This window comes from Rattus norvegicus, chromosome 18, assembly GCF_036323735.1.
Source record: "Rattus norvegicus strain BN/NHsdMcwi chromosome 18, GRCr8, whole genome shotgun sequence".
NCBI lineage: Eukaryota > Metazoa > Chordata > Mammalia > Rodentia > Muridae > Rattus > Rattus norvegicus.
Window position 1 is genome coordinate 29,485,672 of NC_086036.1, and position 27,194 is coordinate 29,512,865.

Genomic DNA, 27,194 nt, shown 5'->3' on the forward strand with positions numbered 1-27,194 from the left:
GTTATATTTTAAAGGCGTTGCTAATTATAAATAACACCTGGATATTTAGAGATAAATATAAACTATGTGAAAATTGCTTTTGAAAATTCTAGATAGACATAAAATTTTAGGAGAAAAATATTAAATGACAAAATTCACAGAGACACATGGTGGCGCTGTAGGATAAGATCAAACAGTGCGTAGCCCGCCCTGTGGGTTCCACTATCCGAAGGACCAATTCAGTGAGAAGGGACGTATTACAGGAGCTTCACCGACGGAGCTGACAAGGGATTTTCAATAGAAATATCGGACCTTTGTCTCCCAAATTTGGGATTGAATTTAAATTTTGGAGTAGAAGAAGTCACCTGAAGGAACCATGGGAAACAGAAAGACTATCATCCTGCAGAAACGGCAAGTCTTGGTTTTCTTTGTTTTGCTGGGATTGTCTCGGGCGAGTGCTGAGTCTTTGCGCTATTCTGTAGCAGAGGAAACAGAAATTGGCTCTTTTGTGGCTAATCTGGCAAGGGATTTAGGGCTGGGGGTTGCGGAGCTGTCCTCCAGGGAGGCCAGGATAGTGTCAGACGATAATAAAAAGCATTTACTCCTTAATTTGCTGACCGGAGATGTGCTCCTGAGTGAGCGACTGGACCGTGAAGAGCTGTGTGGCTCCACCGAGCCCTGTGTGCTGCCCTTTCAGGTGGTACTGGAAGACCCTTTACAGTTCTATCGAGCTGAGCTGCATGTCAGAGACATAAATGATCACGCCCCTACATTCCTAGACAAGGAAATAACTATTAAAATACCAGAAAGCGCTGCTATCGGAGCCACATTTTTAATTGAGAATGCACAAGATCTGGACATAGGAAGCAACAGTCTCCAGGACTACAGCATTAGCCCCAGTTCTCATTTCTATGTTAAAATTCATGAGAGTGGTGATGGAAAGATATATCCAGAGCTGGTACTGGACAAAGCTTTAGATCATGAGGAAGAATCTGAGCTTAGATTGACACTTACAGCATTGGATGGCGGGTCTCCACCCAGGTCTGGGACAACATTAGTTCTCATAAAAGTCTTGGACATCAACGATAATGCTCCTGAGTTTGCTCAGAATTTCTATGAGGTGCAGGTCCCAGAGGACACACCCATTGGCTCCAGTATTATTACTATCTCTGCTAAAGATTTAGATATGGGAAATTATGGGAAAATATCATATTCATTTTTGCATGCAACAGAAGATGTTAGAAAAACCTTTGAAATCAACCCAACATCTGGGGAAGTCAATTTGAGATCACTGCTGGATTTTGAAGTAATACAGTCCTATTCTGTAACTATCCAAGCAACAGATGGTGGAGGTCTTTCAGCAAAATGCACTCTTTCAGTTAAAGTATTAGATATAAATGACAATGCACCAGAAGTGATCATATCATCGGTTACAAAGACAATTCCAGAGAATGCTTCAGAGACCCTGATCACTCTGTTCAGTGTCCGAGATCAAGACTCTGGAGACAATGGAAGGATCCTTTGCTCTATTCCGGATGACCTTCCATTTATTCTAAAGCCCACCTTCAAGAATTTTTTCACTCTACTTTCTGAAAAAGCACTGGACAGAGAAAGTAGAGCTGAGTACAACATCACCATCACTGTCTCAGATCTGGGCACACCCAGGCTCACAACCCAGCACACCATAACAGTGCAGGTGTCTGACATCAACGACAACGCCCCCGCCTTCACCCAAACCTCCTACACCATGTTTGTCCACGAGAACAACAGCCCCGCCCTGCACATAGGCACCATCAGTGCCACAGACTCAGACTCAGGCTCCAATGCCCACATCACCTACTCGCTGATGCCGCCTCGAGACCCACAGCTGGCCCTCGACTCCCTCATCTCCATCAATGCTGACAACGGGCAGCTGTTCGCACTCAGGGCGCTGGACTATGAGGTGCTGCAGGCCTTCGAGTTCCGCGTGGGTGCCACAGACAGAGGCTCACCCGCGCTCAGCAGCCAGGCTCTGGTGCGCGTGGTGGTGCTGGACGACAATGACAATGCGCCCTTCGTGCTCTACCCGCTGCAGAATGCCTCAGCGCCCTACACAGAGCTGCTGCCCAGGGCGGCAGAGCCTGGATACCTGGTTACCAAGGTGGTAGCTGTGGACCGCGACTCTGGCCAGAATGCCTGGCTGTCATTCCAGCTGCTCAAAGCCACGGAGCCGGGGCTGTTCAGCGTGTGGGCGCACAATGGCGAGGTACGCACCTCCAGGCTGCTGAGCGAGCGCGATGCACCCAAGCACAAACTGCTGCTGATGGTCAAGGACAATGGAGATCCTCCGCGCTCTGCCAGTGTTATGTTGCACGTGCTAGTGGTAGATGGCTTCTCTCAGCCCTACCTGCCTCTGCCAGAGGTGGCGCACAATCCTGCACACGACGAGGACACTCTAACACTGTACCTGGTCATAGCCTTGGCATCTGTGTCTTCTCTCTTCCTCTTGTCTGTGCTGCTGTTCGTGGGGGTGAGGCTGTGCAAGAAGGCCAGGGCAGCTTCTCTGGGTGGCTGCTCTGTGCCCGAGGGCCACTTTCCTGGCCACCTGGTGGACGTTACCGGCACTGGAACCCTGTCCCAGAACTACCAGTATGAGGTGTGTTTGACAGGAAGTACTGGGACAAACGAGTTCAAATTCCTGAAGCCAGTCATGCCCAGTCTTCAACTCCAGGACCCCGATTCTAATATGCTGGTAAAGGAGAACTTTCGGAATAGCCTGGGTTTTAATATTCAATAAAAATTTCCTTTAAACTTTTATTATTTTCTTTCTATTGACAAATTGCAAAGGCTTGTTTTTTTTTTTCTTAATCTGTATTGGATTTAAGGTCTTCCTGATGTTGCATTCATTTTCATATCACGTGTTTTTCTCAGAGTTACTTTGAAAATCTTTACTGGGATAAGAGTGATGCAAAGAAACACGTTTTGTTTTATTTTGTTGAAGTGTTGTGTTAACCGGTCTGCTGTTTCTTATATAAGACCCAGCAATGGAAATGCTGGTTTAAGTATTTAGAATGGATGTGTTGAGCTAGTGATTGCTATAATACTTCGGGGAGTCCACAGCAAGCAGCCCTGAATGGGATCTACAGCAAAAGACATGAAGGGAGGGAGGGAAGGAACTAAAAAGGGGCAAATGTTACTATATATGGAATTTCCCAATATGCTATTAAAACCCAACAAACAGAGAGTCTAAGGGTTGTTTTACCTGGTTAGAAACTGTATTGGGATCATTTGCAGTATTCTCTGTCAGATTATTTCAGCAGAAAAAATAATGTTCTTTAAATGCTGCCCTTCCAAATCCAGTAGTAGAGGTCTTTGTTTCACAGTGTTTTCAAGAATTGCTTTCTTAGATCTCTGATTTCTAATGAAGCTTTCTAATTATCAAAATACTCTATGTTTTGATGTTGTTGTTTTGTTGTCTTTAAATACACATTTTCTTGGTTAAAATTTGTGGTACTCTATACCACTCATTACTAAAGCAGATAATAGTTCATAATCATAATCTTATTTATCTTATAAATAATCTTATATCAGAAAAGAACAGGATAAAATCTTCCTAGGAAATAAAATAAAGATTTTAAAAATTTGTTTATTTACTTATTCATTTATTTATTTATTTATTAGTTTTCAAATCAAGGTTTCTTTGTGTAGCCCTGGCCTTTCTAACGTTGACTCTGATAACCAGGCTGGCCTCAAATTCACAGAGTCAGCTGCCTCTGCCTCCCCAGTCCTATTATTAAAGGTGTGTGCAACCACCCACCTCCACCCAGCAAAATAAAAAAAAATAACTGATTTATTTTCTATTTTTTAATTTTATTTTATTTACAGTCCAGTCATTATGTGCATTGGTGATTTGTTTGCATGTATGTCTGCGCGAGGGTATCAGGTCCACTAGAACTGGCTACAGACAGTTGTGAGCTGCCATGCGCATGCTGATTATCGAACCCAGATCTTCCGGAAGACAGGGCAGTGTTCTGAACCGATAAGCCAACCTCAGGCACCTGAAATAAAGTTCTTAAACTGTTAAAATGACTTAGATCTTCCTCTTCTTTTTCTACTTATTTTGTTTTAGAGTCCAGTTGCTATCCCTCTCCAGGTCCTCCCTCCCACAGTTCCTCATCCCAATCCTCCTCCCCCATCTCCAAAAGGAGGTTCCCACCCCTACCAGGCCTCTCTACTGCCTGGGCCTCAAGTCTCTCCAAGGCACATCTTCTCCCACTGAGGCCAGACCAGGCAGTCCCCTGCTGTATATGTATCCGGGGCCTCAAACCAGCTAGTGTATACTGCCTGTTTGGTGGCTGGGTTAGTTGAGACGCTGGTCTTCCTGTGGGGTCACCCTCCTCCTCAGCTTCTCCTATCCTTTCCCTAATTCTACCATAGGAGTCCCCAACCTCAGTCTATTGATTGAGTGTAAATATCTGCATCTTTCTCAGTCACCTGCTTGCTGAGCCTTTCAGAGGACGGCCATGCTTACAGCTCCTGTTTTCAAACACATAATAGTATCAGTAATAGTGTCAAGTCTTGGAGCCTCCCCTTGAAATGGATCCCAATTTAGACCAGTCACTGGACTACCTTTCCCTCAGTCTCTTCTCCATTTTTGTTCCTGAAGTTCTTTTAGACAGGAACAATTCTGGGTCAGAGTTTTTGACTGTGGGATGGCAACTCCATCCCTCCACTTGAGTCCCTGTCTTTCTACTGGAGGTGGACTCTACAAGTTCCCTCTCCCCACTGTTGGGCATTTCATCTAAGGTCCCTCCCTTTGAGTCCCGAGAGTCTCTCACCTGCCAGGTCTCTGGTACCCTACCCCTGAGTTACATACTTAGATTGTGTTTCATTATTTTTCTTGAAGGGTCTCAAACACTTTATCCCAGCAAACTCTAACATTTGTCACTGGAGTTCACCTATTTCCCCAGTTCATTTATATAATAGAGGATCAGATATGTAACTATATGCATGCTCTGTGGTCTCTTTAAACTCTTAGATACCCTAGGCATGCTTTAAGTTAAAAATTCTCCTTCCCCAAAACTACAAATGTCTTCCCCCTCCAGCTGCATACATAGCCCTCTTTTTCTTCTTTATGTGTTTACACCATTGGTTGATATCCCTAGTATCATTTAGATTTTAAATCTTGTAAACAAAGTAATTTTTCCTTGTTATAACAATGTACGATCCGTCTGTCATTTCATCTTACCTTATTCCATAGTTTCAGTGCAAAGCCATCACTGTGTTTTTAGTTGAGGCTAGTGTCTCCACCTCTATTATTGCAGCCAGCTATTGCCGGTGTCCAGTTCTTATATTACTCCTTTCTAATGTATTCTTAAGTCTGAAAGAAACCCATCTTTTAGAAAACAAAACCTTGATTATCTTACTTTTCTGTTCAGAACACTTTAACAGTCTTACATTTCCACTGGCATGCCTTAAAAACCGTTTGCTTGATTTTCCAATTTCAGCTTTGCCATTTTTTTCCTAGCACCATGGCATTGCCGTGATCTTATTTTAGTTCTTTTAAAACACACCTCTCGTGTTCGATTTGAACCATGGTGTTTTGCCTTTCCCTGAGAGCAGGGAGTCACATGCTCTCTCTACCACTGAGCTACTCCTCCAACCACCCATATTTGTTTGGATTACTTCCACTTACTTTACACATGTCAGCTTAGAATGTGTTTTCTCCAGAAAGGCCTGTTCTCCACTTCCAAAGCTTGGCTACTGGTCCTCGACTATTATCTATTGGCACGAGTCTTCCTCATCGAGGCAGCCATCTTGCTTCATGTTAGGGGTCCTTTCTCTTTCCCCTGCCCCTTCTCAGGGCAGAAACCGCTTCTTCATGGTAACCATTCAACCTCCAATGCTTATGTCTATTACTTGGTCAAGTATATGCTTAATAAACATTTACTGAGCAAATCATGGAGTAGATAAATAAAATACTTAGAACCGCACTGTTGGAAGCATTGAATGTGCAAAACATAGTGAAAAGTTCAGTTTTACAATTTTATGTTGTCAGAATCAGACACATCAGTCTCCTGTGAGTATTCCTAAGAGATTGGTACCATTTACCTAGCCCAAAATTTCCGACTTCCCCCCAAACAACTATTTGCACATACCAGACTCAACTTCAAGCACATGAGCGCACCCTTTCTGCCTTTTCTGAGAGCACATGGTAATACCTTGAAGAGATATCTAGGTTGCCAATTGCAGTTTTCCTAAGAATCTCATACTCATTTTTGTAAAATCAATGATTTTAGTTTTACAGTTGTCTTTAAGGAAGAACATAAATTGTTTGAAACAAAGATTCTACTTTAAGCAATGCTATCAACGCGGCTCTATCAGATAGTAATTTATTGTGATAATCACAAAAACTGCGACCCAGAAATGGAGATAGGAATAAAGATGAAGATATAATTTAGGTTACTTAAATTAATATTTTGTCTCCAATGTACTTGACTTTGAAACCCAACAACTTGCATAGTCACATGGTGGCGCTGCAGGATAGGATGAGAGAGTCTTTCACACCAGCAGCTCCGGTTTCTGTTAGCAGAAGCAAAAGCACTGGATAAAACTGCACTCGGGCTCTCGACAAAGGTGGGGCACCCACAAGACCCTCCAGAAAGGATCACAAATCTATAAAATCCCAAAGGTCCAGATGAGCAGAGCCGCTCTCTGAGCTACCAGAGACTGAGTGGAAACAACACAGCAGAAACCATTTTGTCTAAGGAATAATGGAGTCTGTGGTTGGAGCTGCTCAGCATGTAAGGCAAGTGCTGGTTTTCTTTGTTTTCCTGGAAGGGTCCTTGGTTCTTTCGGAGACCTGGAGTTATTCTGTGGCAGAAGAAACGGAGACTGGCTCCTCTATAGGTAATATCATTAAAGATATGGATGTAGGTGACCTGGCTGCACGGGGGGCCAGAGTTATATTTGATGACTACCAGCCTTATTTGCGGTTAGAACTGGAGACTGGCAACTTGCTTTTGAATAAAAAACTGGACAGGGAGGCACTTTGTTCTACCAGTGAACCCTGTATATTGCATTTCCAGGTGTTATTGGAGAATCCTCTGCAATTTTTTCAGGCTGAGCTTTTGATTGAAGACATAAATGACCATACCCCCACATTTCTAGAAAAACTCATATTTCTAAATATCTCAGAAGGTGCTACTCCAGGAACCGCATTCCAAATGGATAATGCTCAAGACTTGGATATAGGAATGAATGGTATCCTAAACTATTCAATAAGCCCTAACCCCTATTTCTACCTTAAGTTAAAAGACAGTGGTAAAGGAAGAAGATATCCAGAGCTGGTACTGGCTAGATCTCTGGACAGAGAAAAGGAGGCTTCAATTAGCTTAATACTAATAGCCATAGATGGTGGGTCTTTGCCCAGGACAGGGGCTGTACAGGTTCAAGTCGTGGTTCTGGACGTCAACGACAATGCCCCTGAGTTTGAAAAAACCCTGTATGAGGTCCAAGTACCAGAGAACAGTTCCGTGGACTCACTAGTAATCAAGGTGTCTGCTAAAGATTTAGATTCAGGAATAAATGGAGAGGTATCTTACTCGTTTTCTCATATCTCTAGAGATGTACAAAAAACATTCGAAATCCATCCAATCTCTGGTGAAATCCACTTGAAAACAGTCCTAGATTTTGAGGTAATTCCGTCTTATACAATAAATGTTCAAGCCATTGATGGTGGTGGTCTCTCTGGAAAATCAGCCATTATTGTTCAGGTTACAGACGTGAATGACAATCCACCAGAAATAGTCATTACATCCCTTATGAGCCCTATCCAAGAGAACAGTTTATCAGAGATGGTGGTTGCCATTTTCAGTTTACGTGACCAGGACTCTGGTGAAAATGGGAGAATGATTTGTTCAATTCAAGACAAACTCCCTTTTCTATTGAAACCTACTTTCAAAAATTTCTACACTCTAGTAACAGAGCATCCACTGGACAGAGAGAGCAGAGCTGAGTACAACATCACCATCACTGTCTCTGACCTGGGCACACCCAGGCTCACAACCCAGCACACCATAACAGTGCAGGTGGCAGACATCAACGACAACGCCCCCGCCTTCACCCAGACCTCCTACACCATATTTGTCCAAGAGAACAATAGACCAGCCCTACATATAGGCACCATCACTGCCACAGACTCAGACTCAGGCTCCAATGCCCACATCACTTACTCGCTGCTGCCATTCCACGACCCACAGCTGTCGCTCGCCTCGCTCATCTCCGTTAACGCAGACAATGGGCAGTTGTTCGCCCTCAGGGCACTGGACTATGAGACCCTACAGACCTTAGAGTTCCATGTGGGTGCCACAGACGGAGGCTCGCCCGCACTCAGCAGCCAGGCTCTGGTGCGTGTGATGGTGTTGGATGATAATGACAATGCGCCCTTCATACTCTACCCGCTGCAGAACGCCTCAGCACCCTGCACTGAGCTGCTGCCTAGAGCAGCAGAGCCTGGATACCTGGTCACCAAGGTGGTGGCTGTGGATCGTGACTCTGGCCAGAATGCCTGGCTGTCTTTTCAGCTGCTCAAAGCCACGGAGCCCGGGCTGTTCAGCATATGGGCACACAATGGTGAGGTGCGCACCACCAGGATGCTGAGTGAGCACGATGTGCCCAAGCACAAACTGCTGCTACTGGTCAAGGACAATGGAGAGCCTCCGCGTTCTGCCAGTGTCACGCTGCACCTGTTGGTAGTGGATGGCTTCTCTCAGCCCTACCTGCCTCTGCCAGAGGTGGCGCTCGACCCTACAAACGTGGATGAGGAAGCGCTCACACTCTCCTTGGTCATTGCCTTGGCATCTGTGTCTTCTCTCTTCCTTTTGTCTGTGCTGCTGTTCGTGGGGGTGAGGCTGTGCAGGAAGGCCACGACAGCCTCTCTGGGTGGCTACTCTGTGTCTGAGGGACACTTTCCTGGCCACCTGGTGGACTTCAGCGGTGCAGAGACCCTGTCCCAGAGCTACCAGTACAAGGTGTGTCTGACATGAGTACAGGATTCCAAAGATAATCGGTTCCTAAAGCCTGTCTCCCAACCTTGAGTGGGCTGTGAATTGCATAAAAGAAAATTCCTCCTCTATGAATGGTTTGGGATGCAATTAGCAATTTGTTGACTCGCCACAGTTCCTGATGAACATTGGTTCTTTCTAAACATTCTTCTTTTCTATTGTTTTCTCTTCATCAGGAACTTGTAACATTTTGCCTTTATTTTCCTAATTCAGGAGATGATTACTTTCATGTATATACTTACAGGTTGGTCTCTTTTTAAAAAAATCGTTTCCTAATGAAGACAGAGAATTTTACTCACTACTGACAAGTCACAGTTTCATCAATTTGTTAAATTCTCAAAATTAATCATTATTGATTTGAAAATCCTCACTTTCATTCTATTTGATTGTTGTCCAGAAAAAAATGAAAGCATTGATGTTTTGAAGATAAATGTGATAAAGTTAATGAGTTAACAGTGTATCTTCTGTCTAATCTTATATTTGCTTTCCTATCTAGAATATTTAGAGTATCTGAAAAAATGCATGTTTTTTTGTACAGCAGTACAAAAAATGACAATTTCGGGAATGACAATTTCTCTGAAATGTCAAGACTTTTACTGATTTAATGAATGCCCAACATGTAGTGTGTGTGTGTGTGTGTGTGTGTGTGTGTGTGTGTGTGTGTGTGTGTATGTGTGTGTGTGTATTGTTTAGAAGTTTTCTCTGAAAACCTCCTTTGCCATCTGTCTAGCCTACATTACATTTTCTGAAAAATCTCTCTCTTCAACCTAGGTATAGGATCAAAGTTCAGTTTGTTTTGAATAACTCAGGTCCCTCTATGGTTTCAAGCAATGGGACCAAGTGATGGGCATTGCTAATCTAAGTTGAACCAGTCTGATCATGCTTACTTTTAAATTCCCTTTAGAAACCAGATGCATTCTAGTCTCTCTGTTAGGAGTGTTACAGGTGTAGTACCAAATGTCAAACCTCTAAGAGATGAAAGGAAAGATATAGCAAGCAAGTAATCTTGTGGAGGACCTTCATTTTGACATGACTTTCACTATTGGGTTGGGAACTGGGGACAGAGAACTAAGATGTGCTCCTAATTCAGCTTAGTAAATGTTTGTTCAAAACGCATGTTTTGATATTCTTGCCTGGATTAGTGAATCCTATTAGTAACTATACCTGTTAATTTTATTTTTATTGAGCCTTTCATGTTAATATAACACAATTAAAATGTTCACAAACTATTCCAGTAGCACAGAAAGGACATGTGAAGCTTTTGTCTAAATGGAAAATGTTGAAGACAGAAGTAGTGGTAGTCTCAGGAAGCTGAGACAAGGTCTTGACAAGCCTTAGTATTTTCCCTTTAATAAAAAGATGGTTTAGATAACTCCATGTTGTCTCAAATGACTATTAGAAATGAACAAAGAATTGCTACTGAAGAAAATGCTGTCTTGTCCACGTGGCTTATTTTAAAATAAGTTAGAATCCCAACAAAGCAAAAAAAATTTTACGATAGGAAAAAAATCCTCACAATTTTGTGTTTTATTCTATGACGAACTAAGCAAATATTTGCTGAGCATCTTCTCTCTCCCAAAGGTTGTTTTGGATATTGGGGTGCAGCAGTAATACAAACAATGGGGAGCACTTACGGGTTACACACAGGAAATAATCCAATGCATTCACTTACGCTGCATATAATGAAAGACACCTGGGAGAAAAAATATGGGGTAAGAGGCGCTTTCACAGGAGTTTTCCCATAGTCGGATAGTTGTATACCATTTTAAGTTGCTGACCAAATGTAGAATATATATCATAAGCTGGGAGTAATATGTAGATTTTTTTCTTTATGAAACCCAACCAACTGGAACCACAATTTTGGTACCTAGGAGACATAAAATTACAAAGAAACTCCAGAAGTATTAACCATGCTTTATACTGAAAGAATTTTAAGAACTTGCATGGGTGTATGTTACTAATATTACAAAGTGACTGATTAGGCGATACTGTGTCTTTTTTCTCTCTCGGTTTCACCTAGAGGGTCTCCAGCACAGACTGTATGATTTCTAGAAGGTAAGCAGCTTGTCAGGGTTGTTTATTCTTGTAAATTTTAGAATCGGCACATTAATAACAATAATTCTTTTTGTTGAATGAGGGACTGTATAATTAAAATAATGTTGTTAAGTGTTTAAACTTCTGACAACCAAATAGACTATAAAAAGAATGAAAACATGGAGCGATCTGTTGAAGAGCATAGTCAACGCATGGTGGCGCTGCAGGCTAAGACTTAAAAAAAATGACGAAGTCGGAAAGGGGATTTAAAAAAAAATTTTTTTTGAGATCCCAGGCAAAAAAGACCTTAGGCAGAGCTCAGACCTTTAACGCTCCAGAGAATGCTGCCAATCTACACTTCCAAGAAAGCTATTAACTAACAGGTTTACCGCTATCTGGATGTCCTTGTACCCTGGGTGCAGAAACAAAGATGAAGATTGGAAGAGAACACAGGCAAAGGCAAGTTCTGTTAATCTTTCTTTTCCTGGGAGTGGCTGGGGCGGGCTGGAAACCCCGCCGTTACTTTGTGATGGAGGAAACACCCAGCGGCACTGTTTTGGCAGATCTAGTCCAGGACCTAGGGCTGGGAGTTGCGGAGCTAGCTGCTCGAGGAGCCCAAGTAGTGTGTGAGGAAAATGAATCACGCTTGCAGCTTGATCTACAGACTGGGAAGCTAATCTTAAATGAAAAACTGGACCGGGAGGAGCTGTGCGGCCCCACTGAGCCCTGTGTCATTCATTTCCAAGTGTTACTGAAAAAACCACTGGAAATATTTCAAGCTGAGCTACAAGTAGGAGACATCAATGATCATTCTCCCGAGTTTCCTGAAAGAGAAATGACCGTGAAAATCATAGAGACTAGCCCTGTTGACACTGCATTTCTACTCAAAACCGCTCAGGATTTGGATGTGGGAAATAACAGCATTCAGAACTATAAAATTGGTACCAATTCTCATTTCCATGTTTCCATCCGCAACCGAGGTGATGGGAGAAAATACCCAGAGCTCGTGCTGGACAAAGAGCTTGATCGCGAGGAGCAGGCAGAGTTCAGATTAACTCTGACCGCGCTGGATGGCGGTTCTCCACCCAGGACTGGCACCTCGCAAATCCGGATTATTGTCTTGGATGTCAATGACAATGCCCCTGAGTTTGCACAGGCTTTCTACCGTGTGCAAATCCTAGAGAACAGCCCCTTGGGTTCCCTGGTTGCTAAGGTCTCTGCTAAGGATTCAGACATTGGGACAAATGGAGAGGTATCATACTCTCTTTTTCATAGCTCTCAGAAGATGAGCAAAACTTTTGAGCTAAATGCTCTATCAGGAGAAGTTCGACTAATTAAAACACTGGACTTTGAGACAACATCTTCATATGAAGTAGACATAGAGGCATCCGATGGCGGGGGTCTTTCTGGAAAATGTTCTGTTTCTATTCAGGTGGTGGATGTCAATGATAATTACCCAGAACTAATTATGTCATCCCTCACCAACCCCATCCCAGAAAATTCACCAGAGACAGAGGTGGCACTGTTTCGGGTTCGAGACCGAGACTCTGGAGAAAATGGAAAGACAATTTGTTCCATCCAGGAAGGTGTTCCCTTTACATTGGAACCTTCTGTTGAGAACTTCTTTAGACTGATGACAGACGGAGCTTTGGACAGAGAGAGCAGAGCTGAGTATAACATCACCATCTTCGTCTCAGACCTGGGCACACCCAGGCTCACAACCCAGCACACCATAACAGTGCAGGTGTCTGACATCAACGACAACGCCCCCGCCTTCACCCAAACCTCCTACACCATGTTTGTCCACGAGAACAACAGCCCCGCCCTGCACATAGGCACCATCAGCGCCACAGACTCAGACTCAGGATCCAATGCCCACATCACCTACTCGCTGCTGCCGCCCCATGACCCGCAGCTGGCCCTCACCTCACTTATCTCCATTAACACTGACAATGGCCAGCTATTCGCGCTCAGGGCAATGGACTATGAGGCCCTGCAGGCCTTCGAGTTCCACGTGGGTGCCACGGACCGAGGCTCACCTGCACTCAGCAGCCAGGCTCTGGTGCGGGTGGTGGTGCTGGACAACAATGACAATGCGCCCTTCGTGCTCTACCCACTGCAGAACGCCTCTGTGCCCTTTACTGAGCTACTGCCCAGGGCGGCAGAGCCTGGCTACCTGATCACCAAGGTGGTAGCAGTGGACTCTGACTCTGGCCAGAATGCCTGGCTGTCGTTCCAGCTGCTTAAGGCCACGGAGCCCGGACTGTTCAGCGTGTGGGCGCATAATGGCGAAGTGCGCACCACCAGGCTGCTGAACGAGCGCGATGTGCACAAGCACAAACTGCTGCTAATGGTCAAGGACAATGGAGAGCCTCCGCGCTCTGCCAGCGTCATGCTTCAAGTGCTTCTGGTGGATGGCTTCTCCCAGCCCTACCTACCTCTGCCAGAGGTGGTGCGCGACCCCAGTGACCAAGATGAGGACGTGCTCACTCTGTACCTGGTTATTGCCTTGGCTTCTGTGTCTTCTCTCTTCCTTTTGTCTGTGCTGCTGTTTGTCGGGGTGAGGCTGTGCAGGAGGGCCAGGGAGGCCACTCCGGGTGTCTGCTCTATGGCTGAGGGACACTTTCCTGGTCACCTAGTGGATGTCAGTGGTGTGGGGACCCTGTCCCAGAGCTACCAGTATGAGGTGTGTCTTACAGGAGATTCTCAGAGTAATGAGTTCAAATTCTTGAAGCCTGTGTTTTCTAGTATTGTAGACCAAAACTCTGGTAGGGAACTAGGAGATAATTCATCCTCCCCAAGCATTTTAGGCATGTGAAACAACACATTTCATTCTTTGTATACTTCTGTTGCTTTTGCATTCTCGTTTTCTTTTCGAATCTGGTAGTAATGTTCACTTCTTTTGTTTTTCATTTTCTCTACTAGTTTATATAGTATTTTTGTTTGTTTATTGGCTTTATTACGTATTTTTCCAAATTTGTTGTTACTGAACATTTTACATCAGGACACTTCATGTTCCTGATTGAATTTGCAGTAGTCTCTCCTAAAGAATGTGTATTTTCTGTAATGAATAAAATTCTAATTATAAAAGTATATGTCCTGGCCTATGGGGAATGGATTGGTTTATAGAGAGCTTGTGTACTTTGTTGGAGACCTTAGGTTAGGTCTCTCTGTAAATCCAGCCCCAGAGGTGGAGACACACTATCGGGAATTTAAGGTCATCATCTTCTACATAGAGAATGCAAGCTCAGCCTGGGCTATGTGATGATCAAGGGAGATTAGGTCTCAAAATTAAAAATATATTCCTGGTGTGCGTGATGCCATAGAAGGACATATGATTTCTTTTAAATAATACTTCATTTTAAAACTGGAAGTCCTTAGTTTTATTGTTTGCCTGGGCATGACTTCGGTAGCCTCATTTTGTTCTCTCTGGAAGCAGTTCATAGTCATTAATGCCGTTTCTTCCAGATTCCCTTATTATATTTTCTACTCTCCAACACTGTACATATCGTCTCATGAAACCGGACCCGCATCATCCATTCTTTGTCTCCAAAGTTAACACTGAAAAGGCTAAAAGTCTCTTCATTCTCTTTAGCTGATTGTCACACTTGGCATGTTACTGATATCATAAACTCAATAAGCTCCAGGAAGAGTGATGCATGTGTGTGTGCGTGTGTGTGTGTGTGTGTGTGTGTGTGTGTGCACGCGCTACTATCACTTATTATAGTGAGGAAATCCTGATGTAAATCCCAAAATTCCTGGTAATTTCTGGTGGTACAGCATGCCAATATTTACATGCTTTGGATGATGATATTGCTCTAATTGACAAGGAATTTGGAAGAAAATGTATTATATAGAATTTGCATTTGTTAACTAAACAAATTTAGTAAAGATTTGTTGATGTAGTATTAAATGATTTGGAGAAATTTTCAGGGGGAAAACTGATTCCCCAAATATGTTCAGTCCTGATCCCTAGAATCTGTGAATATTACTTTATATTGTAGAGATAAAACATGAACAAAATTAAGGTTGTTCATAAGCTAAACTTAAAACAGGATGTACAGTCTAGATCATTTAAGTGGGTCTGAGAGAACCAGTGAAAGGCTTTAAAAGCAAAGTTGAATCTACCTAGAGATGAAGAATAGCCAGCCATAGTGGCACATGTCTTTAGTCCTTGGGAGGCAGAGACAAGCAGATCTCTGTGAGTTCAAGGCCAGCTGGTCTACATGGTGAGTTCCAGGACAGCTAGGACCCTGTCTTGAAAAACCATGTGAGAGAGGTGTGGGAAGAGAAAGAAATTCCCTAAGGACTTTAGGTGCATCTTGTGATTCAGTGTTTTAACCTGCCACATTCTGAATATCATGTGGATTTTGAACTTTCTAGTGAACTCCCAGAGTAGAATAAGTCACTTCCTTGTGGTATGTTTTCTGATCGTTCTCCTTCTCCAGGTGAAGCCTGAGGATGCAGCTGATAAAAAGACTTAAAAATATGGAAGTGGAGCCAGGCAGTGGCGGTGTCCTCCTTTAATCCCAGCACTCACAAGGCAGAGGCAGGCAGATCTTTAAGTTTGAGGCCAGTCTGGTCTACAGAGTAAGTTCCAGTACAGCCAGGGCTACAGAGATAAACTCTGTTTTGGAGAAAGGTATGGACCTGGGTTTTTAACTGGGTGGTGGTCAGGCACAGAAGAAATTGCAGACACAGAAAATGTTCAGGTTGCTTTGGTAGACTTGGTAGAAATATGGTATTAACAAGTCTGCCAGTAAAGACACGAGAGGAAGTGAGGCATGTAGTATTTATAAAATACATTGGCTTATAGAACTTATAATTTAAAGCAACAATGGCAAGAAATCTGGATGTTAGAGTTACTTCTAGTTGGAGCCCAGGCAAGGAAAACATTATTAAAAACTGGAGGAAATTAACACTTTTATTTTTATGCAATTGCAGAAAACTTAGCTGAATCATGACTTACATTATATGAGGGAAAGAACACATTCACTTGGTCCTTTGGCAGTGGAAATTTCCAGGAAAACTGCCAGAACTTGATTTCTTTTCACTGGTTATAGTAAAGTATCAGATGAAAAATAAAAACAAAATATATCCAGGACCTGATGACTGGAGGGAAACTCTCATTCTAATTACATTATAACATATGTTAAAATCAGGAAAAATCACTGGCAAGGATGCATGCATGGGAGAGAAGTCAACTGGGAAACATTTCACTAGTGCCTGGGAAATCTGAAAGTTAATAATAGAAATGAGAGTTACAGAGTTAATAATACAGAAGCCCCATTGAAGGGCCAAACACATTTAATTGGATATTCTATTTATTTACTTTTCAACTGTTATCCCCTTTCCTGGTTTCCCCTCTGGAAACCCCTATCTCATCCCCTCCCTCTGTTTCTATGAGGGTACTCCTCCACCCACCCACCCACCCACTCCAGCCTCCCTGCCCTGGTGTTCACCTACACAGGGGTATTGAGCCTTCGTAGTACCAAGGCTTCTCCTCCCATTAATGTCAAACAATGCCATCCTCTACTACATATGCGGCTGGAGCCATGAGTCATTCCAAGTGTACTCTTTGGTTGGTGATTTAGTCCCTGGGAGTTCTGGGGGGTCTGGTTGATTGATATTGTTGTTCTTCAAGCACATTTTTAATGAATTTTTCCTCATCTTTAGATATAATGTGATGCTAATTACTGTAATCGTATAACACACTCTCTGACTGACAGAACTTTCAGAAGTTGATCCCATCTTCCCATTTTCCATTGTGCCTGCTAATGGGTTAGAAAATAGCAAGTATTATTTTTTCCAGGATACTGTCATTAGCAACCAATCAGTAGGAGTAGTTCTTGTCCTTTGGAAGCAATGACAAAAAAACTTAAATAATGTTGATTTGAATAGAAAACGAGAAAAGGAAATGTATTACTGGTATATTTAGATTTGGACTTTCTCTTCATTTGTCTAAACATTATACTTGGATCAATTCTATCAGCCTTCTCATATGTTGAAATGTTTTTGAAGCAGGCCCAGAGATTCGAACACGTTAGGTCAGTTCATTCAAGTTCCCATTGTCTCATTAAGTTAGCTGGCCATCGCTTCTCCCTCTTCTATTTTATAAAGGTTTGTATAAGGTATTTGTGATTGTTTGAGTGAAAATTGTTTCCTATAAGCTAATAATTCGAGTACTTGGTCCCCAGTTGCTGGATCTGTTTAAGGAGGCAGTACGGGTCTGCTGGAGAAAGCCCCTCACTGCGGGTGAGCTTCGAGAGTTCACAGCATCACTCCACAACCAGGTTCTTCTCTTCCCTAGTGTTTGTGGCTCAATATGTGACCTGCTGCCTGCTGCTGTACCTCACAACCATTGTATATTCTCCTTCTGGAAACGTAAGCAAAAATAAACACTTTCTTCCTTCAGTCTCATTTGGTCATGGTATTTTCTTGCAACAGTAAAAGAATAGCTAACAAAGGTTTTTATTATTTTTTTTCTTTTAGTTTGTGAATTTGATATAATTGACCATTAAAATCACCCATGGGTAAACATTTTTTGTTTGGGAAGGCCGCACTGCAAACTCAACCTGATATCCTGCAATTCCAAATTTTATTTTCTGTAGGTAACTTATTTTCTTATTTAGATCTTTAAAAATCTCAAAAGGTATATAAAATATGGAATTTTTAAAAGACATTATTTATAATATTAATTTTATCTCATAAGTTATTTTCATATAGTAAGCTATACAATAATAGTCTTCTTTTTATTCTAGATATTGGTAATATGTGTTTTCTCACCTCTTCTTATAAACACTAGTGTGAGAGTATCAACTTCATTATTTTAAAAAAACAAGCCAGCATTATCTTTGATACATTGCCTATAACTTTCTATTTTCTGTTTCATTGAACTCTACAATTATTTTATAATTTCTATTATCTCCTTTGGATTGAGCTTTCTATTTTGCTACTTTCTTATTTACTTTATACCTTACTTTTAAATTTTAAATCAAAGCACATAAAATATGAATGAAGCTGCACCTTTTTCTCTGTATAGTACTTAAAGTGAAGCTAATGAAGTTTGATGTTTTGTATTTTTATGAACATTCTATTTGAATTTATTATTTTCATCTTCTTTGACAGGCGTGCTGTTTGGAATTTTTAGCTTATTTATTTCAAAGTGCTTTGAGGATACGATTTTATTATTCCTCATTTTTTGATTTGAGAATATATTCTGTACAACTGTGGCCCTTGAAACTTACTGAATTCTTTTATTTAAAGAATCCAGTGTTCTGAGGTGTATTGGTAAAAATTCCCAAGTCCACTTGAAAGGAGTATAGTCTGTGCTTGGTAAAAGTAAAGATTTGTAAATATTAACTAAGTTTTCAGAAAGGTTTAAATATTATTTATGCATAATTTTCTTACATCTCATATTTACTTACAGCAATGTGTTAATTTCATCAAATATTATTGTGTTTTTATTTATCTCTTTTTTCAGGTCTATCATTTTTAAACTTTATTAACATTTAATCTGTTACTTGTTTCACACAGGTAGGATTTTTAGTGTGATGACTTGGCATTTGTCATTGTAAAATGTATCTCTTTCAGTTTCTAGTTAATATTTGTCTGATATTAACTAATATTTGCCATCTCATAGTTCTCTTTTTTGATATATGATGATCATCACTTTACTAAATTATACAAAAGTGGGAGCATAATGGGCTAAGCTGTCAGGCCTTCTCAATTGTGCTCCTACCTTGGAAGCATAGTTCTACCTGAGAGGAGGATACCTGAGGTAGACAAAAGAGAAAAGCAAGAGATGGGTGTGGAAGGAGAGAAGATTCGGATGCTCAGTGTGTGGAGGAAGAAAAGCTGCTATTTGAGGGCCAGGACAAATGGAAGGGAACAAAGAAGACAGGCAAGAGGGGCAAATAGAGGCAGCTTGGGCGCTGATATGGAGTTTGAACAATGGAAAAGAAATTAGAGGAGCTATTCCTGGAGACATGGAATTGTTGATCCAGGAAGGAGAAAGGGGTCTCAGCTCTGGGGCAGATCCAGAGCAGGTATCCAGGGTAAGACAGCTGTACTCATCATTTCCTACTCTAAATCTAGACACTGAGGGGCCTCCCAGTACTATCCCATTAGCAAGAGCTCATGCCCACTGCCCTAGTTTACTTCTCTGCTGCTACATTTAAACACTGGTAAATAGCAACTTGAAAAAGAAAGAGTTTATTCTAGCTCCTGATCATAAACCAAAATTGAGAGACATCAGGGCAGGAACCTGGCTATACACATTGAAGCAGAGACCACAGAGAAACACTGCTTACTGGCTTGTTTTTCTTTTGCTTACTCGGATACTTTTTATTATATAGCCCAGACTCACCAGTCCAGGGATGACAACACCTCCTGAATCACCTAACAATGAAGAACATGTCTAACAGATGCATGTCCAGGCCAGTTCAATGGGCTATTCCACATTATATGCTTTGGGAACTTTAGTTTGTGTAAAATTGACAAACTGTATTCTGATGTTTGGGATCTGCTATATTCTCCTCTTTACAGCACAACCTCCTTGTTATCCTTTTCTTCCTCATCAGCATGTCCATCACTTTCAAAGACTGATCTCTATACTCAGTAGGTTCTTTTTCTTTCTCCTAAGATATTGTCTCCTCCTCCAATCCTGTTCTCTTTTTCTGGATTGCCTTCTGCTCTACACTCTTCTTCTCATTTGGGTCCTTGGCATTCAGTTCACCCATTGTTTCCATGCTTTCCTACAAAATTACTTGGGGGCTGTAGATGGACTAGGGATGGTGGGTTTCTAGGGTTCAAATGAAGAGATTCCCAGACAGTGGAGAGTTGCCATGGCCAGAACTTGGCATGTATATAGGTTCTAGGAAAAGTGATTCTCTTGAAGATGAGGCAGAGGTGTAAGGGATTAGAGAAGAGTAAGTACAGAAAAGAGGTTTGCAGGGCTATAGTCATCTGAAGGGATGACAAAAAGGAATAGGGCAGTGGTTGGTAATCTCAGTTTGCAGTTGCTAGGTCCTAGGCTTTCTGCCCTAGTGCCAACCACTCCATCTCATAGTTCCTATAGCTACAGTTGGTCTTTCATTATACATATTTTTTCTATAATGTTATATTCAACCTGCATTATAGTTAAAGTAAACAACAGAGTTGGGGTTTTGGTTTTTTTCCCAACATTATTAGCTGTCTTAACACTGAAAAGTCCGTTCAATTTATATGTAAGACAATTCTTCTATGGCTGTACATGTTTAATATTGTATTCAAACAATCTGCTTTCAGTCATTTGTTTACAATTTTGTTTAATTTTACTCATTGATTGTCAGTATTTTGTTATATCTTCAGTTGCCTTTAGCTGTGATTTTTTTTCTCTAGGAAGTGATCAAGATAGTCAGTTATTATCACAACTTACCTTAAATTGACATTAGGGGTGGGAGGGAGAGCTAAAACTTCAGAGAGGCAGACACGCCTGGGAAACCAGAAGAGACTGCACTCTGCACACATCTCAGACGCCAGAGGAAAACACCAAACGCCATCTGGAACCCTGGTGCACTGAAGCTCCCGGAAACGGCGGCACAGATCTTCCTGGTTCCTGCCGCTGCAGAGAGCTTGTGGGCAGCACCCCACAAGCGAACTTGAGCCTCGGGACCTCAGGTAAGACCAACTTTTCTGCTGCAAGAGACCTGCCTGGTGAACTTGGGACACACAGAGGCAGAATTCTTCTAGGACCGGGCACCTCCTGTGTTTACCGGAAGTCCCACACCCGCGGATCCCGGCCCACAGCAGCTCTCTGCTCCCTGACCCCGTGGGAGAGAGACCCCACCGCCTGGTCAGGTGGGCACTCCTGAGGCTGCAGAGCAGAAGAGACCACCAACACTGCCCACCCCTGCCCACATCCCTGGCCCAAGGGGAAACTGTATAAGGCCTCTGGGTTCCCGTGGGGGAAGGCCCAGGAGCACCAGGACCGCTGCGTCTGAGACACCACCAGAACCTGAAGGAAACAGACCAGATAAACAGTTCTCTGCACCCAAATCCCGTGGGAGGGAGAGCTAAACCTTCAGAGAGGCAGACATGCCTGGAAAACCAGAAGAGACTGCACTCTGCACACACATCTCAGACACCAGAGGAAAACAACAAATGCCATCTGGAACCCTGGTGCAAAGAAGCTCCCGAAAACGGCGGCACAGATCTTCCTGGTGGCTGCCGCCACAGAGAGCTCGTGGGCAGCACCCCGCGAGTGAACTTGAGCCTCGGGACCACAGGTAAGACCAACTTTTCTGCTGCAAGTGACCTGCCTGGTGAACTCAAGACACAGGCCCACAGGAACAGCTGAAGACCTGTAGAGAGGAAAAACTACACGCCCGAAAGCAGAACACTCTGTCCCCAGAACTGACTGAAAGAAAACAGGAAAACAGGTCTACAGCACTCCTGACACACAGGCTTATAGGGCAGTCTAGCCTCTGTCAGAAATAGCAGAACAAAGTAACACTAGAGATAATCTGATGGCGGGAGGCAAGCTCAGGAACCCAAGCAACAGAAACCAAGACTACATGGCACCATCGGAGCCCAATTCTCCCAACAAAACAAATATGGAATATCCAAACACACCAGAAAAGCAAGATCTAGTTTCAAAATCATATTTGATCATGATGCTGGAGGACTTCAAGAAAGACATGAAGAACTCAATTAGAGAACAAGTAGAAGCCTACAAAGAGGAATCGCAAAAATGCCTGAAAGAATTCCAGGAAAACATAAATAAACAAGTAGAAGCCCATAGAGAGGAGACACAAAAATCCCTGAAAGAATTCCAGGAAAACACAATCAAACAGTTGAAGGAATTAAAAATGGAAATAGAAGCATTCAAGAAAGAACACATGGAAACAACCCTGGATATAGAAAACCAAAAGAAGAGACAAGAAGCTGTAGATACAAGCTTCACCAAAAGAATACAAGAGATGGAAGAGAGAATCTCAGGAGCAGAAGATTCCATAGAAATCATTGACTCAACTGTCAAAGATAACGTAAAGTGGAAAAAGCTACAGGTCCAAAACATACAGGAAATCCAGGACTCAATGAGAAGATCAAACCTAAGGATAATAGGTATAGAAGAGAGTGAAGACTCCCAGCTCAAAGGACCAGTAAATATCTTCAACAAAATCATAGAAGAAAACTTCCATACCCTAAAAAAAGAGATACCCATAGGCATACAAGAAGCCTACAGAACTCCAAATAGATTGGACCAGAAAAGAAACACCTCCCGTCACATAATAGTCAAAACACCAAACGCACAAAATAAAGAAAGAATATTAAAAGCAGTAAGGGAAAAAGGTCAAGTAACATATAAAGGGAGACCTATCAGAATCACACCAGACTTCTCGCCAGAAACTATGAAGGCCAAAGATCCTGGACTGATGTCATACAGACCCTAAGAGAACACAAATGCCAGCCCAGGTTACTGTATCCTGCAAAACTCTCAATTAACATAGATGGAGAAACCAAGATATTCCATGACAAAATCAAATTTACACAATATCTTTCTACAAATCCAGCACTACAAAGGATAATAAATGGTAAAGCCCAACATAAGGAGGCAAGCTATACCCTAGAAGAAGCAAGAAACTAATCGTCTTGGCAACAAAACAAAGAGAAGAAAAGCACACAAACATAACCTCACATCCAAATATGAATATAACAGGAAGCAATAATCACTATTCCTTAATATCTCTCAACATCAATGGCCTCAACTCCCCAATAAAAAGACATAGATTAACAAACTGGATACGCAACGAGGACCCTGCATTCTGCTGCCTACAGGAAACACACCTCAGAGACAAAGACAGACACTGCCTCAGAGTGAAAGGCTGGAAAACAACTTTCCAAGCAAATGGTCAGAAGAAGCAAGCTGGAGTAGCCATTCTAATATCAGATAAAATCAATTTTCCACTAAAAGTCATCAAAAACAATAAGGAAGGACACTTCATATTCATCAAAGGAAAAATCCACCAAGATGAACTCTCAATCCTAAATATCTATGCCCCAAATACAAGGGCACCTACATACGTAAAAGAAACCTTACTAAAGCTCAAAACACACGTTGCACCTCACACAATAATAGTAGGAGATTTCAACACCCCACTCTCATCAATGGACAGATCATGGAAACAGAAATTAAAGAGAGACGTAGACAGACTAAGAGAAGTCATGAGCCAAATGGACTTAACAGATATTTATAGAACATTCTATCCTAAAGCAAAAGGATATACCTTCTTCTCAGCTCCTCATGGTACTTTCTCCAAAATTGACCATATAATTGGTCAAAAAACGGGCCTGAACAGGTACAGAAAGATAGAAATAATCCCATGCGTGCTATCGGACCACCACGGCCTAAAGCTGGTCTTCAATAACAATAAGGGAAGAATGCTCACATATACGTGGAAAGTGAACAATGCTCTACTCAATGATAACCTGGTCAAGGAAGAAATAAAGAAAGAAATTAAAGACTTTTTAGAATTTAATGAAAATGAAGGTACAACATACCCAAAATTATGGGACAGAATGAAAGCTGTGCTAAGAGGAAAACTCATAGCTCTGAGTGCCTGCAGAAAGAAACAGGAAAGAGCATATGTCAGCAGCTTGACAGCACACCTAAAAGCTCTAGAACAAAAAGAAGCAAATACACCCAGGAGGAGTAGAAGGCAGGAAATAATCAAACTCAGAGCTGAAATCAACCAAGTAGAAACAAAAAGGACCATAGAAAGAATCAACAGAACCAAAAGTTGGTTCTTTGAGAAAATCAACAAGATAGATAAACCCTTAGCCAGACTAACGAGAGGACACAGAGAGTGTGTCCAAATTAACAAAATCAGAAATGAAAAGGGAGACATAACTACAGATTCAGAGGAAATTCAAAAAATCATCAGATCTTACTATAAAAACCTATATTCAACAAAACTTGAAAATCTACAGGAAATGGACAATTTCCTATACAGATACCAGGTACCGAAGTTAAATCAGGAACAGATAAACCAGTTAAACAACCCCATAACTCCTAAGGAAATAGAAGCAGTCATTAAAGGTCTCCCAACCAAAAAGAGCCCAGGTCCAGACGGGTTTAGTGCAGAATTCTATCAGACCTTCATAGAAGACCTCATACCAATATTGTCCAAACTATTCCACAAAATTGAAACGGATGGAGCACAACCGAATTCCTTCTATGAAGCCACAATTACTCTTATACCTAAACCACACAAAGACCCAACAAAGAAAGAGAACTTCAGACCAATTTCCCTTATGAATATCGACGCAAAAATACTTAATAAAATTCTGGCAAACCGAATCCAAGAGCACATCAAAGCAATCATCCACCATGATCAAGTAGGCTTCATCCCAGGCATGCAGGGATGGTTCAATATACGGAAAACCATCAACGTGATCCATTATATAAACAAACTGTAAGAACAAAACCACATGATCATTTCATTAGATGCTGAGAAAGCATTTGACAAAATTCAATACCCCTTCATGATAAAAGTCCTGGAAGGAATAGGAATTCAAGCCCCATACCTAAACATAGTAAAAGCCATATACAGCAAACCAGTTGCTAACATTAAACTTAATGGAGAGAAACTTGAAGCAATTCCACTAAAATCAGGGACTAGACAAGGCTGCCCACTCTCTCACTACTTATTCAATATAGTTCTTGAAGTTCTAGCCAGAGCAATCAGACAAGAAAAGGAGGTCAAGGGGATACAGATTGGAAAAGAAGGAGTCAAAATATCACTATTTGCAGATGATATGATAGTATATTTAAGTGATCCCAAAAGTTCCACCAAAGAACTACTAAAGCTGATAAACAACTTCAGCAAAGTGGCTGGGTATAAAATTAACTCAAATAAATCAGTAGCCTTCCTCTACACAAAAGAGAAACAAGCCGAGAAAGAAATTAGGGAAACGACACCCTTCATAATAGACCCAAATAATATAAAGTACCTCGGTGTGACTTTAACAAAGCAAGTAAAAGATCTGTACAATAAGAACTTCAAGACACTGAAGAAAGAAATTGAAGAAGACCTCAGAAGATGGAAAGATCTCCCATGCTCATGGATTGGCACGATTAATATAGTAAAAATGGCCATTTTACCAAAAGTGATCTACAGATTCAATGCAATCCCCATCAAAATACCAATCCAATACTTCAAAGAGTTAGACAGAACAATTTTCAAATTCATCTGGAATAACAAAAAACCCAGGATAGCTAAAGCTATCCTCAACAATAAAAGGACTTCAGGGGGAATCACTATCCCTGAACTCAAGCAGTATTACAGAGCAATAGTGATAAAAACTGCATGGTATTGGTACAGAGACAGACAGATAGACCAATGGAATAGAATTGAAGACCCAGAAATGAACCCACACACCTATGGTCACTTGATTTTTGACAAAGGAGCCAAAACCATCGAATGGAAAAAAGATAGCATATTCAGCAAATGGTGCTGGTTCAACTGGAGGGCAACATGTAGAACAATGCAGATCGATCCATGCTTATCACCCTGTACAAAGCTTAAGTCGAAGTGGATCAAGGACCTCCACATCAAACCAGACACACTCAAACTAATAGAAGAAAAACTAGGGAAGCATCTGGAACACATGGTCACTGGAAAAAATTTCCTGAACAAAACACCAATGGCTTATGCTCTAAGATCAAGAATCGACAAATGGGATCTCATAAAACTGCAAAGCTTCTGTAAGGCAAAGGACACTGTGGTTAGGACAAAACGACAACCAACAGATTGGGAAAAGATCTTTACCAATCGTACAACAGATAGAGGCCTTTTATCCAAAATATACAAAGAACTCAAGAAGTTAGACCGCAGGGAGACAAATAACCCTATTAAAAAATGGGGTTCAGAGCTAAACAAACAATTCACAGCTGCGGAATGCCGAATGGCTGAGAAACACCTAAAGAAATGTTCAACATCTTTAGTCATAAGGGAAATGCAAATCAAAACAACCCTGAGATTTCACCTTACACCAGTGAGAATGGCTAAGATCAAAAACTCAGGTGACAGCAGATGCTGGTGAGGATGCGGAGAAAGAGGAACACTCCTCCATTGTTGGTGGGATTGCAGACTGGTACAACCATTCTGGAAATCAGTCTGGATGTTCCTCAGAAAATTGGACATTGAACTGCCTGAGGATCCAGCTATACCTCTCTTGGGCATATACCCAAAAGATGCCCCAACATATAAAAAAGACACGTGCTCCACTATGTTCATTGCAGCCTTATTTATAATAGCCAGAAACTGGAAAGAACCCAGATGCCCTTCAACAGAGGAATGGATACCGAAAATGTGGTACATCTACACAATGGAATATTACTCAGCTATCAAAAACAACGAGTTTATGAAATTCGTAGGCAAATGGTTGGACCTGGAAAATATCATCCTGAGTGAGCTAACCCAATCACAGAAAGACATACATGGTATGCACTCATTGATAAGTGGCTATTAGCCCAAATGCTTGAATTACCCTAGATGCCTAGAACAAATGAAACTCAAGACGGATGATCAAAATGTGAATGCTTCACTCCTTCTTTAAAAGGGGAACAAGAATACCCTTGGCAGGGAAGAGAGAGGCAAAGATTAAAACAGAGACTGAAAGAACACCCATTCAGAGCCTGCCCCACATGTGGCCCATACATATACAGCCACCCAATTAGACAAGATGGATGAAGCAAAGAAGTGCAGACCGACAGGAGCTGAATGTAGATCGCTCCTGAGAGACACAGCCAGAATACAGCAAATACAGAGGCGAATGCCAGCAGCAAACCACTGAACTGAGAATAGGTCCCCCGTTGAAGGAATCAGAGAAAGAACTGGAAGATCTTGAGGGGGCTCGAGACCCATATGTACAACAATGCCAAGCAACCAGAGCTTCCAGGGACTAAGCCACTACCTATAGACTATACATGGACTGACCCTGGACTCTGACCTCATAGGTAGCAATGAATATCCTAGTAAGAGCACCAGTGGAAGGGGAAGCCCTGGGTCCTGCTAAGAATGAACCCCCAGTGAACTTGACTGTTGTTGGGAGGGCGGCAATGGGGGAAGGGTTGGGAGGGGAACACCCATA

The 27,194-nt window shown here is 42.0% G+C and overlaps 3 protein-coding genes across 3 annotated transcripts; all 3 read left to right on the plus strand.

Moving 5' to 3' along the window:
* The first annotated feature begins 216 nt into the window (after nucleotides 1-216).
* Pcdhb20 (protocadherin beta 20) lies at nucleotides 217-3,611 on the plus strand. The gene has a single exon (NM_001109395.2). It carries the CDS (start codon nucleotides 356-358, stop codon nucleotides 2,753-2,755), a length of 2,400 nt encoding a protein of 799 aa, NP_001102865.1. The 5' UTR covers nucleotides 217-355; the 3' UTR covers nucleotides 2,756-3,611.
* Nucleotides 3,612-6,547: 2,936 nt separating this feature from the next.
* On the plus strand, nucleotides 6,548-9,481 carry Pcdhb21 (protocadherin beta 21). Its single transcript, NM_001114604.2, has one exon. The coding sequence runs from the start codon at nucleotides 6,732-6,734 to the stop codon at nucleotides 9,003-9,005; it is 2,274 nt and encodes a 757-aa protein (NP_001108076.1). The 5' UTR covers nucleotides 6,548-6,731; the 3' UTR covers nucleotides 9,006-9,481.
* A 1,885-nt stretch (nucleotides 9,482-11,366) lies between these two features.
* On the plus strand, nucleotides 11,367-17,471 carry Pcdhb22 (protocadherin beta 22). The gene has a single exon (NM_001416815.1). It carries the CDS (start codon nucleotides 11,488-11,490, stop codon nucleotides 13,873-13,875), a length of 2,388 nt encoding a protein of 795 aa, NP_001403744.1. The 5' UTR covers nucleotides 11,367-11,487; the 3' UTR covers nucleotides 13,876-17,471.
* Nucleotides 17,472-27,194: the final 9,723 nt, after the last annotated feature.

Coding starts and splice junctions, on each gene's coding strand:
- Pcdhb20 (NM_001109395.2), top strand. CDS start 356: ATGGGAAACAGAAAGACTATCATCCTGCAGAAACGGCAAGTCTTGGTT.
- Pcdhb21 (NM_001114604.2), top strand. CDS start 6,732: ATGGAGTCTGTGGTTGGAGCTGCTCAGCATGTAAGGCAAGTGCTGGTT.
- Pcdhb22 (NM_001416815.1), top strand. CDS start 11,488: ATGAAGATTGGAAGAGAACACAGGCAAAGGCAAGTTCTGTTAATCTTT.